Below are 19,831 nucleotides of genomic sequence, written 5' to 3'. Positions count from 1 at the left end.
TATTCAGAGATATTTAGTAAGTATTGGATCTGAGTAAGGAAAAATGGGCAATACAATCCTCACCACTAGTCTTGCTGTAAATCCTATTAAATCACATTAGAACTTTAAAATCATTCCTATATGTTTTTTTGTTGTTGTTGTTGTTTGTTTGTTTAAATCCAATTAAATCCTATATAAACCTTTGAAATCTAATAGTATTTAAAGCGAAGATATTATTTTTTGCACAGGGTAAAAAAATGTATTAAATGAACTCTTTTTAAACTTAACGCTTTCCCCTTTTCAGTAATAGAGAAACTATTGAATACAAGTAGGATGACAACTGTTTTCCCTGGAATTAAACAAAAACAGCATTAAAACCTTATAAAAAAATATCTTCGTTTAAACAATTGCGTATAAACTCATAAACCCTGCCTTTAAACAGATTGTAATTGTGTAATGAATTGCAAACATGACTACTAGCTTTTTTTTTTTTTTTATCATTTACCTTAATTGACCATACATGACAACTGTGTTGCTGTTTTTGTTTGTTTGTTTTGTTTTTAATGTCTTGCATTTACTGTGCTTAACATATTATACTCATAAGGACCCGCCTGAGGCAAACTTAGCAAGTCGTGGTAACGCAGGCTAGTTAAAAAAAAAAAAAAAGTCTATTTTATTAAACACTGGAATGTAAAGACCAAATTAATTATTATTAACAATATTAAGAATTTAATGACGCCTGGGGAGTCTTTTATTTAGACATCACGGCTCTGTCCCTTTAAATTTTAAGTTGTCAGGCTGTGTTGCAGGAAGTGTGAGGGGTGTTCCCGATTTTTTTCCCCCCTCAGATGATCTCATAGCAAAGTAGACGGAAGAGAGATCCTCGGTTACACGTTCTCGCCTTGGAAAAACCCGTAAGTAAGAACTGCCATCTCGTTTCAAGCGAGTGGCTGGGAGGAAGGTGAGTAAATAAAGGGAGCTTGACAAGCAAACGCAAAATACAAAACGACAGCCGACGGTCCGCGCACGGGGGAATCTCCTACCCCCCCATTCCTTCCCTTCCCCCAGTCTTTCCCAGTGGCAGAAGGGTGGGTTTTCTTAAAGCGGGACTGACATGAACTCAGTGTGGGGATGGCATCCGTTAAGAGTAAGACAAGTGCTGGAGCTGAACCCGAGGAGGAGAATGGAGAGTTGGACCAATCTTTGCATCAAATGCTCAGAGCGATAGCGGATGAGAAGAACAAGCTGAGTATCAGCCATGAGATCAGTGAATTAGGTAAGTCAAGTTTGGATTTGTATGTTTTAAATAAAACCACTAGTACTGCAACCTATAAAAAGCTACGGATTGCGTGAGACTGTCTAGCCTCTTACTAGGGTTTTGTGCTAATCTTTCGGACGAAACAGATGCCATAATGACTTAGTCGGTGTCATTTTTAAGCAGGGGACGTGTGTCGAATGTCCACAAAGACTTACCAGACAAGCATTTCAACAAACGTCCTTCCTACGGAGTTTAGTGTTCGTGACAATACTATTTATTTTAGGTAACGTGGTTAGTGTACGTTGTTATTTGTATGTAAATTTTTGTGTACATCACGGTCATACGACTACCTCACAACCGTAATGAAGAATACAGGACAGCTTTTCCCTGCTGTAGTCTGCTTGCCCCAAAGAGCCATATCGACTGGTACAGTCTGATAACCAAATTAGAGTGGGTGAAAATGCATACTATATTACTGTAAACTGCTGCTAAACGATCTAGCTCCTAGGTTTCTGCAGCATGTTATCAGAATGCTTTGTCTTTTACAAACATGTCAATAAAACAGTATCTGCATGTTGCTTGAATGCAATATTAGAAGTAACATATACAAGCAAAAAGTACTACTCTCTAAATACTACCTGTGCCTTGGAAGGTTAGAGCAGATTGAAACTGACTTAGCTAAGGCTACTGTGATGTCAAGATTTATTAAGGGTCATTTTGTATAGAGGCGTTGGACAAAAAAAAAGGAAACACCTTCTGTTGCACACACTGTTTATGTAGTGTTCATAGACATGGGTTAAATCATTATGCAAATAGTTCCAGCTGACCTGTAATTAATGCTGTAATATTTAAAAGGTGCATCTCCCTGCTGCACATCGGCATCCATTCCAGGTTTTACTGCAAGCTTGATTATCCAGTGTGTATAGGTAACAAGCTGAGGTGTGTCTTATTAAACTTGTAGTAAAACCAGTATTGGATCAAACTGCTATGTAATAACGACCGTCACCATTTCTTCCAGGCAATTTAAATGACCCCTAACATTCATCCCAGATTCTTATTGTAATTTGCTCTACAGTCTTTAATTGACAATCTGTGGTTCTTTCCATGAACAATCTAGCACAGTAGAAATAATAGTTTAGGGTATTAATCGTAGGCAAAGTCACAAGGCAGCCCTTGCAGTGCTGTATCAAAAGATAGAGGTTATGATATGTACAAAGAAAACTGGTTGTGATGGTGATGGGCTAATTTCAAATGATAAAATGATAATTTATGTGGAACTATTTTGTTAAAAGACAAAACTTTAAATGAGGTAGGAAGATTACATTCATACAAACTATAAATCGCATTCATGTATTAGTCAAGAACCATGAGGTGGACAACAATTAGCTATGATGTAGTGTTGGTCCTCTCTGACAATATGTTATATGATGCAAGTACATGATTCCCCCTCCCGTTAGTGGTGTAGCCAACGTGTTGCAGTCTGTTTGAGTGTGCTGTTCTTTTGTGGAGACAGGTCAGGAAGGTAGCTGCCTGATGTCTGAAGTGGAAGCTTCAGAAAGGGTTGTCGAGCACTGGTCTCTTATTCTCCGAGCTTCAAGAACAGACTTTCATTTTTCAAAGAGCATAGGCCCCAAAAACAGCTCCAAATTTCTGTGGTACTGTACAGCTTTGTACAAGATTCAGTTTACTACAAAAAGACATATTTATTTTGATATGCTTCTAATTGTAAGTTGACTGTAGTGGTTACTTCAGACAGGCTGATTTGCTGGCTGAGCCCAGAGCATTCAGGATAGCTTGATATGCTGGGCAGTTCCTCCTGAGGGTTCTTGAGTTGATCTTATCAACATCAAAGCTAGTATCATTTAGATATTTTTTTCACTGTATTCAGATCTTCCTCACAGACATCTTTGTTATGGCCAATGATGATTCTTTGCAAGCACAGTACAAACAGCTTTTTAAACACCATGTTTTGTTCAGGAAAATGTCCTCAAAGGATATCAGCTGGAAGAATCATTTTTGTAATTTTCAAATTTTTCAAATTTAAGTAATATTCTTTAATGTCGAATTAGTTGGAAAACAATTTGACATTATAACAAGTATAATTTGTACCTTATTTCTGTAATAAAAAAAAAAAAAAAAACTCTATACAGTAATAACCTATGAAAAGAAAGGTGAGAGTTTCTGTAGAAAGTGTGTTTTTATTTCAGATGTAATTTATGACCGCAAGATCTTTTTGATAGTCGTTTATATATTCTGTAATATGACTAAATATGAACAGGGTCATTTGTTGTCACTAAAGTGCTTCGCAACCAGTGCTTCTTCAAATATACTGTTACACATGTACTATGGTGCAATAATTGTGCCCACACTACTGTATCTGAGTCCTGGTTAATACTCAAGCAAGACACCTTGCTAAAGGTTCTCACCAGTGCCCTGTAGAAAACAATACAGTCATCTGACAGTTGAGCCAATTCAAATATCAACAACGTTACACTTTAGTGCCTTTTAAAGACCAGGTCCTCTCAAAACGCTAAACTAATTTCAGCAGAGCAAAATAAAACTAAAACTGATAGTTTTAAAATGAATAAGAATCGTCATTCGTTGTTGGTCAGATATTTATAATCAATTCACAACCTTAAGGCAGTGTACCAGGAAATGCCTTTTTCAAACAGATGTTTTTTAAAGGCGATTTAAAGACCGGGACAGGGGGCAGGGTGATTTCCTAGACTTAGTTAACACTCTTGCAGCAGCATTTTAAACACTCTGAACATGTGATAAAACTTTCAGGTAGGCCTGCAAAGAGCACACTGCAGTTATCGGACCTCGAAGAAACAAAAGTATGAATCAAGGCAACGATAGTTATTCAGCTCCAAGTCCCTTTTAACTGCTGACCTTCAACTCCATTGACCTTCAGAGCTACCATGGGGTCATACAGGCGCGGCTACTGTAATTCTGAATTAAAATCACTGCAGACATTCTGTGTTCTGTGTTTCCGAGGACAGTCTTTTAAGATCATGGCATATTGCAATTTCAGTATTGTAAAGTAATAAGTCATGTGTTTGTTAACCAGCACTCTTCAGTGGTGTATCTGGGCACTAAAAACTGGAAAATCCTCATAATGCCTGGCAAGGTCATGCTTTGTGACTAATTCACAGATTATACAGGTGAGTTACAATCTGACCCACTGTGCAATTCACTGGCTCAGGCCCTTGCTTAAAATGATGGTGTTGGGGGGGGTTACCCAATCACTGACCTGTTATCAGTGTTCGTATAGGACATGTACCTGCAATGTTTGCCCTGTTACCTAACAGTTTGAATAAAACCTTTTGATGTATCAGTTAAGCACTCTTATGGCTGGCTTCACAGACCCTGATTAGCATTAATCTTAGACTACCTAATCTTACTTTAGGTAAAGTAATCTAAGAGTAGGGATAATCAGGGTCTGGGAATCCAGCCATTGGTCTTTTAACAAGCACAATTTGTCATTATTGGTAATATTATGTGCATAATAAAGGCTTCAATACCATGAAGGGGTTAGGATAAACCACAAGAACCCCAAGATGAGATTACAACCTTAAATGTCCAGTTTTAAAATAGCAACAGATGGTAAGAAAAAAAAAACCTATAGAGATATATACTAGGCTAAATTCTAGTGCCTTTGTAGTATCTCCCTACCCTCCAGCCCGTGTGTGCTAGCCTGGTGAGCCACCACCCACAGCGCTGAAGACTGTGCTCTTGGCCAATGCAGAGTCACATGTTTCTTTGTATATCTCTTGTATCACATCTGTTCACACTCCAGTTTCAACGGCTGCCTCTGGTGCAGTAGGGCTAAAAACAAGCAACCAACAGTGCCTAAGTCAAAGACCACAAGACTGATGTCACAGTGGTGAAGTTCCCCATCCTTGTACCAAGCTGCTGCTGCTTCCTTTTTTTTTTTTTTTGTGTAGAGCAGTAGCCTAGTTTACTCTTTGCTGTCACCATTGTAGAAACACATTTTTGGGGGAGGATAAAATATCAAATGCAGTCATTCTGCATTAGTAGGAAATGGATCATTGAGGAAGAGGTTGTATATTAATGTATTTGAAGATTGCTGTTATTGGGCTGTTTTGCTTAAAGGTGAATCTTAAGCATACCCAGTGGCTCTTCCAGTAAAAGCTTGGAGTGCCAGGGGAATCATTCCAGTGTGGTTGCCGATCTTGACTGGGGGGACACATTTGTTCAGCTATGGATAGTTCACCAGAACAGGCTTCAGCAGCCCCAAGTGGTCAGGCACTGCACCTTCAAGCTGAGACTTCCCAGGCTGGTACTTAGGCTCCAGGGTTCAGTAGCTTGGTAACGGGCAGATCTTAAAGTGAAAGGGGAAACACATAGTTATACAGTATTGCAGAGCCCTTTATATGGCTGATTATAAGACAGTGTCGGTCACGGCTCCCATTTGCCTCATAATGCCATTCCACTAGTGCTTGCAATCTTGGAGAAACACAAATGGTAGTCTCTTAACTATGACTCCCAACAACAGCCCTATCCATGCTGACATTGCACAGTTCTGGTTCAGTTCCTGGTGTACTGCTGCAGTCTGCTGTTTATTTGGGTTGTAAGTGATATGTCCATCCCTTTGAGGTGCTGTGGGAGATAGCAGTGGGCTTATAGGAATGTGTTTCATTGTTGCATTCTCTAATACAACTCTGAAACCTGCTTCATGTTGAGATGCAATGAATCCAATCTCACTGCAAACATATTTAAATTAACACAGCAATCTGTTTGATCAAGGATTATACCTTTAGCAAAACTTACAGGTTTAGCATATCTGTATCTCTCACCACCGACTTGGATACAGACAGCTGACACGCCAGTGCATATTGCATATCACCATATTTTAGATCTTGAACCTCCCATTGTGATGAAACCTGGTAGAGACACGCTTTAGCACAAGCTGGTGTATCAAGAGTCTGCTGTATGTTTTTATGTGCATAATGTATGTCTGTGTCACAGTTACATTTTAATAATAGAGTCAACTCAAAGTTAAGTAGCTTTGCCATCCTTACTGAAGTACAGTATAACAGTTTTTATTACATTTCACATATACATATATTTGTATTTTTTTTTTTTTAAGAGTATATTCACCATGGTAGAAACCTGCAGTGTTAATTTTTTTTGTGTGTATGTGCCCTGCAGATGTCAAAGCATCCACATTACGGGGTTAATGTCACAGGACAGGGTTGCTTTCATCTTCAAAAAGAACAGCTAATTTACTGCAGAGCTTGCAAAGAAAATAAAACCCACACAGCCAGAAGCCATTAACTCACAAAACCGATGAACACAATAATTTTGTTGCAGATCAAAAAAAAAAAAAAAAAAAAAAAGAGCAGACTTACGAAAAGATTAACCGCAGCAGATTTACAACATTTGTGCTCAAAATGTTGTTTTTTTTTCACTTGTTTTGATTTCGTTTTTTGATTTAGTATATATAGATTTTCAAGTACCACTGCTGCTTTCTTGTACCTTGTCATGCCAGATCCTGTATTTGACCTTCAGCACAGGAAGTGACAGGGTACCAGGAAGCAGGGGTTTGCATGTTTGAACCACTGTTTTAAAGTTAGAGCAGCATGGTACTTTTGCACATCCCCCAAATATAAGTAAACAACAAGGATTTTCATTACAATAAGGGAGGGTGTTTATAATGTTGCTAATGACAATAATGTAAGAGACACAAACTGGTATTTGGTTACCACTTCATTAACTTTGTTTTAAAATATATCGGGAATGCCAAGAGGACTGGACAACCATCTTTTTTTTTTTTTTTTTTTTTTTTAAATTAATTTCAGTCGAAAAGCTGTGGGACCTGAAGTATTTTTTTCTGAGAGGAGTACAAATTGAAATGTTATAAAACGAACAAGAAACAACTTAGCTGCAGCAGAAAGAAGCAATTGAATTTTGAAAAACATTATTCTTCTCTAAAGAGAGTGAGGATCGTAAAGATATTTTTCTGTCCCACGGCTGACTTTCTGCAAAACATGTTTCCCTCAATTGATGGCTGACATCCTGCCCTGCAAATAAAAATCCATAATTTGATGCTTGTCTCCAACTTCTTTCTCTAACACTGTACTAGAAAGTTGGCTGGGCAGCTTTAACAGTGGTTCTATGGGGGAGAAAACCAGACTCACTGGGCTGAGGTTTCAGGAGGTCCTCTGTGAATAACAGAACTGGAGAATGTAGCAAACAGATGCAAGGAGTTTCACTTAAGTGTCAAATTGGAACTAATTGTGAGAAATATCTTCTTTAATAATTGCTAGTGCTGAAGACGCGCCGATTGCTTACATAGCTTTTTCTGACTACGCTACCCTGGCAGTTATTACAGCACATTAAACCCGTCACAGCAAGCACATCTGACCCGTGAGGGCTCGGTACGGTACTGGTATGAGTGGTTCTCCAGTGGCTATTTGTCGAGCCGAGCAAGAACCAAAACGTGAAACTCCAGCCTCAAAAGACATCTGAATCCGGCAGCAAGCCAAGCCGAACCAGGGGCGGGGTTAAGAATTGTCGTCATTACGTTGCATCAGTCAGTACACTCCAGAAAGAAAAACAACAAGCATGGTGGGCAGCGAGTGTGATGAGAGAAAAGTACAGCCTTGGGGTGTTGAGGAAGTGCAGGCTCTAGTTTCTCTGTGGGCAGACAGAAGTGTTCAAGAAGATCTGGAGTCGTGCGTCAGAAATTAGAAAGTTTATGGACATAAACCGCGAGAACAGTACACTTAACGCACACTCAAAAACACAAAATTCTACTAAATTTCTCATCCTTGACATTTATTATATTAATTTAAAGAAACAAAAATGCAAAAATAAAACAATTCTAAACTTATTTACAAAAATATAGTCAAACAAAATACTGTACAGCTGTACCATACTTACAACTACGCCTCTCGTTGCACTCGCAGTTATCCTTAAACTGGATATCTTTGGCAAATCATATTTTTAAAATCTTTTTTCCCCTTCAACAGAACTAATTGAACTTTAGTAAGTTGATATTATCAGTAAAATTTGTGTATTTTAAAGACATTCCTAATATTAATAATTAACGTTTCTAACTGATCTGTTTCGATTGAGGCACTTTGTAAATTACAGATTAACGCAAATTCACGAGGTCTTAAAGTAAGCAGTAACACTTGACACATATGCAGTAGTTATGGAATTACCACACACCCTGGAAGCGTTGTGAGGCTCAGGCATTGCCAAATTTGCCCATGACATTTTATAAAGTTACTTGCAAATTCCTGTATCCAGGAGCCACTATTTATCTTTGTCAGTACGGCTCAAAACTGTGAGGGGAGGTAAGGTATTCCGGTACCACAGTCCCTGTTTATGGAATTCTCTGTAAAAACATATCGGGGTCTTTTAAATTAAGATTAAAAACCTATATGTTTTAAGGTGTTTCTTGGAAGGTGCTTTATAAATCCCTATTGTATTGTATATTGTGCTGTAGTGTGCTGACATCATTCCATTCAATACACATCCACTCACACACACTTTCATTTGTAGATCTAGGGAAGTGCTTATCAAACTATGACAAAATCTGATTAGAATGTTCTTTAGCGCAGGTTATTGAGAGTCAATCTGGAGGGATATCGATGCATTTAATTTTTTTTGTATGCGCACATAATGGACCTACTGTAGGTCTTGGAGATCCACCTTGTAGTGTTACTGAGGCCTCTAATTTTGTACTAACAGCCATAGCAGGGGATGTGTGTCCACATACAGTTTTTTTTTTTTATTGTGGAAATCCGATTAGCAAGTTGGCATCCTTGAGATACATTGTCTCCGTCTCGCTGGGTAAATTAACAGGTCTGAAAATGTGTTTTTTTTTCTCTCTCTCGCTCTCTCTGTCTGTCAGTGTTAGATTTGCAAGAAGTGTCTGATCCAGTCATGGACAGGTAACAAAGCTTCAGGCTGGAGGGGAAGTCCTACAAAATATCCACCAAAGCCAGTCTCAACCTAGCAGGATAATTAAAAGACGTACTGGCATCCCACATACAGTATGCTTTAAGTGCTCATCTGGGTCTGTTGTCTACAGTCACTGGTGATTAGGGATGTGTTTTTTGTACTCTGAAACTTACAGTACTTGAAATATGGCCATGATTAGCTTTTAGAGTAGGTCGCCACAGATTTATAGCCCCAAAGGAGCCCTCCAAGAGAAAGGGTGGCCTCTCCAGTCTAGGGCAGGCTTGAGGCATTGATACTGAACTGCTCTCTCACCCCCTAAGTGAAAGGGTGGTCCTTCCAGTCCAGGGCAGATTTGAAACATGGAGACCTAATCTGTTCCATCACCCCTTAAGGATGGTCCTTCAAATTCAGCGCAGGCTTGAGATATCTACTCACAGGGCAATGTGGGGACACTGTGACTGTCCTGTAAATAATTCAAGAGAACTTCCCGTCTTCAGAACTTACAAGAAAATAATAACAGCAATGGAGTGTGATCAAAGCAGAAGCATTGTTACATAGCAAGGGGTTGCTTTTCTTGTTGATGTAAATGAACAGTACAATGGGCTCTCTAGCGGGAGAGAAGATGAATTGTGCTGCTACTGACTATTCAGTTATTCACTGGAGGCTGTGGAGCTATATGAATCAGAGGTGCAGTAGGTGCTGCCGTGAGGGGGACCCTGCCCCCACCCCATTGTGTGAGGGCAGCTGCAGCTCCATCAGCAGGTAATGATTACCAAGCACAGAGATAAAGGGTGTCGGAGCTTGAAATGCATTCACCTTAAAGGGAACAGACCCTCAACGGATTACAATTCTGTATCTGGTGGGAAGTGACTTGGCAAGCCCTCCTTGACAGGCATTTTGCATTTGGCAGTCTGTGCTGTGCAGACGTGTCCATCAGAAAGACCGCATCCCGCTAGAAATCAGCTGAAGTGCTGCAGGACTATGGGCTTTGTCAGCATCGTTGATACCAGGCTTGTGGGGGCAATTCTTGAAGCCAGTTTAATTCACTAACAGTGATTTCAATTGAAGTCAGTTGTTGCCACTGTGAGAAGCTGCTTTGAATACAGTACTTTCAATTGCAGTGTGATCAAGGATGGGATGGAACTGAATAAAAGGGAATGGGAATTTAATTTTAAAAAGGAATTGGAAATGGTATTGGGATTGACCCCGACCCTGATTACTGCAGTAGCATCGATTTTTTTTGTGTGCTTTCTTAATCCATGTGTGCCAGTAGCTGGTTACCGCCGTTAGAGTTGTATAGTCTGCAAGCATCACTGCGTCACAGGTTTACGTGGAGTTGCACATGAAGCGTCTCTTTGCTGCAGTGACGAGTGGTTTCTGTTTGAGGCAAAGTAGAATGTGGAAAAATATGCTGTAATGTTCTAAGGTGCAACCGTGTAAAATTAGAAGCTTTATTTTCCTCTCTTAAAAGTACTAACTTTGCCTCTTTTATGAAAGGGATAACAAAAAAAAATGCTATTAACCTAGCAATAAACAACTCAAAACCATCTTTTTTTAGATGGTTTCTTTTTTTTTTTTTTAATAATATTGCTGATGTATATTTCCTTTCCTAAAAGGGATGCACAGGGCTCATTGAAATTGGAAAGCTGTAATACCCTGTGATGTAGAGTGCAGATACTACAAGTTTACCCTCAGTTCAGGTTCATATATACCTGTATAAATAACAAGAATATGTACTAACAGTGCTAGCACATACCCGATTTATAAATATGTTTGATTTTGTAGAAAAAAAAACACCACCACATTTTGTTTAAAGTGCATTTACAAATAGGGATGTCAGTATTCGCTGAGATGCAGTGTAAGTCGTTACTGACTGCAGATAGATAACATTGTTTTCATTGTTTTGTTGTGCTGATAAGAAGTGAATATTGTCTGTAGGTATGATGCACTGCAGGGTCAGTTGTAGAACCCTGCGGTCTAATTCCAGAACACACTGTACTGTTCTTTCCATCTGTGCGGTCTATTTCCAGAACACACTGTGTTGTTCTTTCCATCTACTCGACATCAACATCAGCGTGTGTTTTATATTGATAAACAACAGCATCATCTTTATTTAGTTTCTTTTGGTATATTCATTTATTGCAACAGACTTTATAGTTCTCTAATAATAATCAGAACTTCTCTTTTTAAAGTTTGGTAGCTAAACTGCCAAGACGGCAGTTGCTTTTTTTCTCTTCCCGATTTTTATGTTTTTAGTTACTATTGTAGTATTTTTATTAAACTCTGTTGATTTTGATTATATATATTATATATATATATATATATATATATATATATATTATATTAGTATTTTTTATATATATATATTATATATATATATATATATATATATATATATATATATATATATATATATATATATTTTTTTTTTTACTTGCAATATTTGTAGGTTCTCTGCTTTTAAAACAAATATCACCCTCTAACTACAAAATGCTCAATTGTGCTAAAATAAGAAATACTAAGATCGATGACAAACTAGAAATCTTTTCAAGGTTAAGGATAAATGTAAAATGCAAGCCTGTTCCTTATTTTAGGGAACTGTTCCACATTTGAACAATGGTTTTAGTGTTCCTCAGGTGTTTTTCTCCATTCAGATCCCAGAGAAAGCGCTCAACTCCTCATCCCTGTAGCTGGTTACAGCATCCCCCAAAACAATATATTTAATATAAACAATATTCATGACAATTACACAGAGCTAGGAAACCGCTACTCCTGTGATGTTCTGAGATAGTGTGACTCGGTGATTGACTGAGCTGGAAAAGGTTAGGGGGTGAAACCAAAACCAATTACAGTAAAACCTCCTTTTTCCGAACATCTATTTTCTGAATGTCTCCATTTAAAGACCACCTGGCCCCAATTAGTTTGGAACAGAGGTTTTACTGTATTATGGAAAGTGTTCACCTCTAAGCACACACTCAGGGTTTAGAAACAGGACAAGAAACAGGAACACAGGTTTCTGGGATAGGATTGGCAAAAGTGGAGGGACTTTCCTCGGTTGCAGTAAGGGGAATACCCACAGTCATTTTCTTTTGGGGATTTCACACACTGTAAAACCTGCTGTGTCAGTTTACTGTTTTTTTTCATTTAGGCTTGTTGTTCTGGAATTCGTGCTATATTGGGTAAATAAATGTCCTTAAAGAGCATAAACTGGTCATTGACTGAAATTGTGTTAGTTATCTGAATAACTGAAGCAATGATGGATTGATTTTAAATTGACAAGATTGGTAATCGTTTCATCAGCTCAACAGTACAACACAAACAGATACAGCGTTTCAACACCTTACACACGTTTTGAGGTGCGCAGTATGTATTTTGTGTAGGTATGTGTTAATGCTCCGTGAACTGGTTATTTAGACTGAGCTCTCCACAGAAATCAGGCACTGACAATCAGGTGAGAGTCATTGGTGTTGATTGGGTTATTTGAGATGATTGCTGCTGTTAGACTGTGGATAAAACAATCCACGCAAATCCAAGCAGCTGTTTCTTCACTCTGAATGACACTCACCTGTGGAGAGCTTGATCCAAGTAATCAAACAATTGGTTTGTGCAGCAGTTCTCGTCTGTACGGAGGCTTGTACCTTCCTGATGTGGTCAACTACCAGATTGTAACGCTGTTTAATCACGGTTCAAATGCTTTAGTAGGAATGTAACTGAAGTGACAGTGTGGCATGTGACTGAACATATACAGTATAGCTACCTCCATCTCTGCCATTCTCTTTCATTGAATCACCGATTCATCATATGCTCTCCATCTCAAATTTGATGCACTCTGCATCCTAACATCCCCCTTCTTTTGCTGTATTCACTGCAGTGGTGGTGGGGGGGATGTCAGTTGCTTGGTAGCCTACATGTTAGACTTGCCTCCGATCCTGAAATGTCACCTCACTGACTCCTACAGTCTCTTGGCCCATCATGTCCAGAGCTAACCCAAGTCCCAGCCTCTGCCTTTAGAGTAGGGTTTCCTGTGCCTGGGCTTCACTTCAAACAGTTCTGGTTCCCTTTGAAGTGCTGTGCCCTTCATGTCATCATCCCTTTACTGTAGACAAGAGATAACTGAGTCAGTGTATGTATTAAAGTTATTGAATGTACACTTATTAGGACCTGTCTGCCTGATTGGATTGGGCCTCGCCCTGATAATCAGTGTTTGGGATGAACTTGAACAATGCATTCGTCAGCACGATCCTCTGCATACCTCTGCACCAATTGCATGAAATATTAATGACTGACTGGATGAAGATCCCTTGAGGCACCTTCCAACACCTTGTGGAGTCTATGCCATGTTGTATCAAGGCTGTCTGCCAGGGTGAAAGGGTCTGAACATTGCCATCCACCCCAGAATAGACAAGCAGGCAGAGGCAGGCCCAGCGGCAGGGGACGACTGCAGGCCAGAGGTAACTGGTTCTCTGGCTGGAGACCGAGACCAGGGCCTAAGAAAGACCCACCCCCTCCCAAGCCCAAGGGAGACTGCCCCAGAGGGGCCCCGGCTGCCACCAAACCCCCCCCCCCCCACAACCGGACTGACCAACGGCAACGACCCATGGCAAGGCTGCACCCAGGACTCCTGGGTGCTATGGACAATGAGACACGGATACGCTTTACAATTCTCAGAGGCTTCGTCCTCTCATGAAAAGTATGGTCCCCAAGTGGGATCTAGAATTGGTACTGCGGGCCCTTATGGGTCCCCCATTTGAGCCCATGGCGTCAGCAGAACTGCGCCCTGTTTCGTTAAGTGGCGTTTTTAATAGCCATTATGTTTGCCAGACGAGTAAGTGAGCTTCGTGCGTTGTCCATTTATGACACATGCCTGGCTTCCACTAGAAGTGACTGATGGGTAATTGTCACAAAGATGGCCGGAGTCTGTGGTGTCGGACCAGAAACAGGAAAATAAACAGAGAGGTGGAGTCTGGGGGAGCTGAGCGAATGGTTTCGCTCAGCATTTAATAAATAAACAGAACAGACAGAAAAGAAACGGTTGTAACAATACAAAAACAGGACATGGCACATTCGCCAAAATAAATAGACAAACAAAACGGACTAAACAAAACACGGTGAGCAGATATTTTACAATTATTATTATTATTATTATTATTATTATTATTATTATTATTATTTTTACCTCCGTCTCCAATCCTGTTCTCCACTCACCGAACACCCAACCCCAAGTGGGTGAAAACCTGCTGCTTTTATGCAGCTGTACCGTGACTCGACTGCTAATCAATCATTCAGTTGGAGTCTCAGTACAACTGCACGTGAATTAATAAAGTGCAATTCCCCGTGCTCACATATTACATTTTACTTGCATGTGAAGTGCTGTGCAATCCTCGTGCCTAAATACAAATATACATTTTAAGCACTCGTGTTACACAGACCCGTTTATATCCCGTGTACCAATGACTATACACCAACATTTACCACACTACACGCAACATATAACAGACAATATACACAGGGGCGGGCACTTTGTCAAAGTAACATTAAGAACAAATCCATCCTTTTTGCCAAAGGTGGAATCTCCGTTCCATATTAACCAACCAGACTTTCAGACCTCCCCCACACGAGTCAGAGGAGGACCGTAGACAACACATGCTATGTCCAGTTTTGGGCTCTGCTCTGTTATTTGGATAGGACAGCGTCCTGGAGACAGTCCAACTGCTCTAGAGGTCAGGCCCTATCGAAGCAACATCTAGCGCACTGGGTGACAGATGCGATATACCTGCCGTATGAACAGACGGACTCCCCGTTACCGGGGGACATTACAGCCCATTCTACCAGGGGCCAGGCAACTTCGTGGGCTTTCCTTCATGGCGCCTTCTTAGATGAGTTATGCAATGCTGCTACATGGACAGGTAGTCAGACATTTGTGCGTTTTTACTGCCTTGATGTTGCGAACCGAGCAAGACCCTCTCTGGGCTCTAGAGTTTTGCAGGCGGCATGCCCTTAGGCATCATGTGGGCTCTGTTGCTATCGCCAATGGGCTGACTGTCAGTAATCTGGAGCCACAACAGCTTTGGTACAGCTTTCCCCATTCGGTAATGGTTGTCATTCGAATTGAAAGGGTTCCCTAAAAGAGAATGACAACTATTACCCTTCGATGTCGTGTCCCCAGCTGACCTCTGATTTTGAAAGAAAATGGTGATGTGCTACTGTGAGGATGTCCCTCTTCAGCAGGAGGTGGGAGGGACTTCCCCCTCACAGCAGGGCCCTGATAGGGCAGCTTTTATATATTTGCTCAGAGATTGAAGGTCAGAGAGGCTCTTCCCATTTGGTAATGGTTGTCATTCTCTTTCAGGGAACCAGGTTTATGGTAATAACCTAACGTTACACATATAAGCATCTTGTCTGAATCAAAACTGAATAAACAATAAAAATAAAACATTTGCCTTTTCTGTACAGTACGAAATGTCCCTGACTCAGGTTTTTAAAGAGATCTGGAGAAAACGTACTGTAGGGCCAAAGGGCCATTTTTGATTTTGGTTGAAAATGCTTTGTGAATATGGACCATACTGAAACAAAAACTCATTAAAATGTACATTTTCTATAGGATTACTTTACCATTCCATATTCAGATAAGCTTTGTTGCAAGATACATTTTCATTCCATACATGTAATATAGCACTGATTTTGTTAGATTAATTTTGATTAAAGAAATTGCTGTTTTTTTACGCTCTTCATTTTTCCATTCAAGCAGAGAATGGGTGAAATCGACCTTTATTCTTAAAAAACACACAAAAAACCCCCCCAAAAAAACAGACTTTTTATGCCATTGAGAAATTTAGCTCATTTAGCGAAACCCCTTTATCATGTTCAACATTTAACAAAACCATGGTTACCAGCATTCTAATTGAAGTAACATTTGATCACAGTGGAGCTATACGTGTAGATAAAGGTCTTTAAAAACTGTCTCAAATAAACTGGAGGAACCGCAGCATATAAAAGTGTATTACACAGGCTTTTATAGCACACATTTACAGGTAAAAATAATATGCACAGAACAAAACATTAGATAGTTAAACTAGCAGTTATTATTCGGAGTCTGAGCTCTCCCTCTCCTGCTTCAGCACAGCTGGACTCACTGGAAGGCAAGGCAGACAGGCCCGCTTCATCCTGCCTCGGAGACTTCAGCCGTCGGTCAGGATATTGTGCACAATATTCATTAACTGTTTTCCTCTTGTGCCCCATTTTAATATTAAACTAGTAACTGTCACCGTATACCTATAGCAAAAGCTTGCCTACACCTTAACCCACTAATTAGGTAGGCGCTTTGAATGACAGGCGCTGTAGCTGGCAAATGAAAGTGCACAAGTGCAGGTCTTGATGATTGACAGTCATTTAAACAAATGAGAGCATTCTAGCACTGCTTCAGTCAACAAAATCTGTCAAAACAGGATGAAATGACTGACGGTGAAACTACTGTAGTCTATTAAGGGACCACTGAGTTACCTGACAGCGACATCTAGCCATTCAGAGTGCAACAGAGACGGGACAGACAGCAAGTATAAAAATTACACAAACTAGGGATGATTTCTAAATGATTATTTTTTACAGATGTTTACCCTATATAAATGTATTTCAGTCAAACTCGTATTTTTGGGGAATTTGACATTTAACAACACATAACGACATCTAACTATAACAAAATGTTTTTTTTTTTTTTTTTTTTTGGTTATTATTTTGTTATCGTTTTACATTATTTTTTAGTTATAGTTACTATTAACGGGTATGATTTATGTTTGTTAGTAGACATTTTCATTATCGTTATACTAAAAAAACACTGACTGGAAGGGAAGGAGTGTGTCCTAGTTGTTAGAGGTGAGGGACTGGGAAGGAAGGCAGTGTGGTCTTGTTGTTAGAGCTGAAGTTTCTTTCACTGTCAGGTTGTGCTTGCCAGGGAGGTCTGATTGATAACTGCAAACCATGTAGAAAAACTCATTATCAAGGCAGTCTGTAAGCTGCTTAGACGGGATTAATTAGGTCACCCTCACAGGAAAGACTAAAGATGTTAATGTAATGTAGCTCTGTAATATATCATCAATAACATTGTTGGGGGAGGCGCGGACGTGACGTTAGACTCCACTCTAAGTGGGTAGGTAATATAGTAGTTTAACAGTATCTCAATGGGATTTAAAAAGTGTTCTGTAAGGTCCTTTCTGTATTAATTTAAGAATGGAAGTGGATTTCTTTAGTCATTGAATGTACTATTTTTTCTTTATCCAACACCTCCCCTGCCTGACTTACTGAATCAGAAAGACCTGTAGCAACTCTGTCCCTCTGATTCATTAGTTTATATTAGAATTGAAAATGATTTTGGAATGACTCCTGCAGTAAGTCAAATTGCTTCTCATTTTTCTGATTAAATGGGGTTCACATCCAACTGTCTGGCGATCCCTGGCCGACCTACTCATGAACAGCATGTCGAGAAATGGGAGGATCATGCACACCAAGCGGACCAGCAACTTGAGGGAGAGGATTATGTGCTCAGTGAACTATGTTAAGAAGGTAAAAATATCAAGTGGAAAGTGTTCAAAGACATGGTTCAGACACATGTTTTATATGAAGGTTTGGCAAGAAAATATACATGCACTGATCTATAGTTAACCTGTGGTCTATCATAAGGTGATATCTGGGTGATAAGCGTAATGAGCTGTGAATAGTGAAGGGGCCCCATCTTATTTTAAACGGTAAGTTTTCAGTATAAATGGAATGGTAGTTATAGACAACCCCACCTCCTGAAGGAGTGATATACAGACGCCTCCCAGTAGAAACAGGTAACTTGACCATTGTCTTAAATCTGCTGTTTGATGCTGGTGACCGCCTCACATAACTCAATGTAATGGAAGTTTAATACATGTAAATTTGTGCTTTGGGGTCAAATAAATATAATGTGGTTAAGTCGTAATCATGAGTCATTGGAGTCTTAATTCTACTGTATTGATAATCATTGATAGTGACAATAACAGAACGAATGTTGTAATTATAAGAGACTGAACCACAACCTTACTAGCTTTTAATGCATCTGCTAGAAAACAAGTTGAATGTTTTGTCACTTTGTACCATATCCACAGCAGCCAGTTTCATGATGTTTCAATGAAACACTTGAGTCCCGATCAAGACCAATGCATTACTTTCCGAAGCGTACTGAGTTTATAAGGGCTATGCTATGAGTATACTTTTAATTAGACAAGCCTGTGCTAAGGTTTGTTCACCCAAGTTCAGTAGCTGCACTTCAGTTCTAGTGCCATAAATCTATGCAATACAGGCTAGGTCATCCAGTTCCAGTTTGTTTTGCGGTGCACTATGGTGGGGTTGGCACTTAATAATATACAGGAAAGACACTGCAGCTGGTCTAGCTAAGAAAACACATGTCTATGGCAGACAACTGAACTGAAGAGCAGCTCCAGAATTCATATACAAAACATGAAAAGTATTGCAAAAAGAGCCACTCAGATTGATTGCAAATATCATAGAAACTTAAAACAGTGTGTTTTCTGTTAATATTGCAGTATATTTCACTGGAAGGTTAAGTCCAGTTTAGCTCAAAAAATATGGAGTATCAGCCCCTGGGGGATAGACAGTAGGGAGTCCCATGTCCTTACTAATGGGTTTAATTTTGTATTGACAGCGGATGCTGGGGTTGTAAGTCACCGGCATATCTGTCTTGGATCTACTGCACGGATGGAAATACGACTCCTGTTGCATAGCAGTTTCATCATTTCCAGATTTTACTAGGAACTTGATTTGTGTATTGATAACAAGGTGAGGGGTGTATTATTAAACTCATACCAAAACCAGGATTAAGTCAAACCACTATGCAATGGGAGCCTTATTTTCATCCCTGTATTGAGTTGAATTTGCAATACAAATGCTGATTTCTGTACAGTTACCTTGGCCTGTCCTTGACCATGCTTCCGTGTGTCTGTGTCCAATCACCGGAGCAGCCTGTCTTCTCTGTAGGGGGTTTGTAGTGCTGCCAGACACATTATGATGACTGTGCATTAGAACCCTGCCTGTCTCAGTCAATGACAGCCGCAGCTCCTGGCTGTCTACTGTGGATAGTCTGACACAAAGTGACAGGCCTGCCTGTTGAATAATACAGCCCGGTTAGGGTGCAGGAAGAAATAAGTGTTGTTACAAAACAAATACTGTAAGTCAGTGAGGTACACCCCCCTACCGTGGCAATACAAATAGAGCTAACGGTATCATGTCAAAGTAAATCTTTGTACAGATGGGGAGAGAGGCTGGGGAGGATGGTTAATGGAGATTGATTGCGTTCATGTATTCGTTGTTAGATGTATAAATCGGTTTTCCTTTTGTATTTCTGTTATTTTTTTTCTTCTTTTTATTATTTTTTTCTTTATTCTTTAAAGCAGCCTTATTACATTTTTTTCATAAGATTTACTGAATGCATTAAGCTTATCCTTGGACACATATTTCTGGAGTGTAAAGGTCTCTATATTGGGTACCACTGAAGCATTGTATTGATTTTAAAACGTTCCTCCTCAGTTAGAAAGCTATCTATGGTTCTGGCCCTGTCTGTTTGAGTTATGGATCCCTTGCAAAAGCAGCCCGACCTCCGAGATCCACCACTAACTGCCTCTT

General features: G+C 39.7%; 1 protein-coding gene across 2 annotated transcripts in view; it reads left to right on the top strand.

The window, feature by feature from the left end:
- Positions 1-817: 817 nt before the first annotated feature.
- LOC121319516 (uncharacterized protein KIAA0930 homolog) overlaps positions 818-19,831 on the top strand; it is a 54,773-nt gene continuing 35,759 nt past the window's right edge. The window contains exon 1 of one of the 2 annotated variants that reach the window (XM_041257017.1): positions 818-1,255. In XM_041257017.1, the coding sequence (XP_041112951.1) occupies positions 1,111-1,255 (145 nt within the window). In that variant the 5' untranslated portion in view covers positions 818-1,110. The remainder of the gene's footprint in view (positions 1,256-19,831) is intronic. The other variant, XM_041257018.1, reaches the window with a different exon arrangement.

The sequence above is a fragment of the Polyodon spathula genome, chromosome 8 (assembly GCF_017654505.1).
Source record: "Polyodon spathula isolate WHYD16114869_AA chromosome 8, ASM1765450v1, whole genome shotgun sequence".
In the NCBI taxonomy this organism is placed as follows: domain Eukaryota; kingdom Metazoa; phylum Chordata; class Actinopteri; order Acipenseriformes; family Polyodontidae; genus Polyodon; species Polyodon spathula.
The sequence above is the reverse complement of the archived record's forward strand: the minus strand, read 5'-3'. Positions and strand labels throughout refer to the sequence as shown.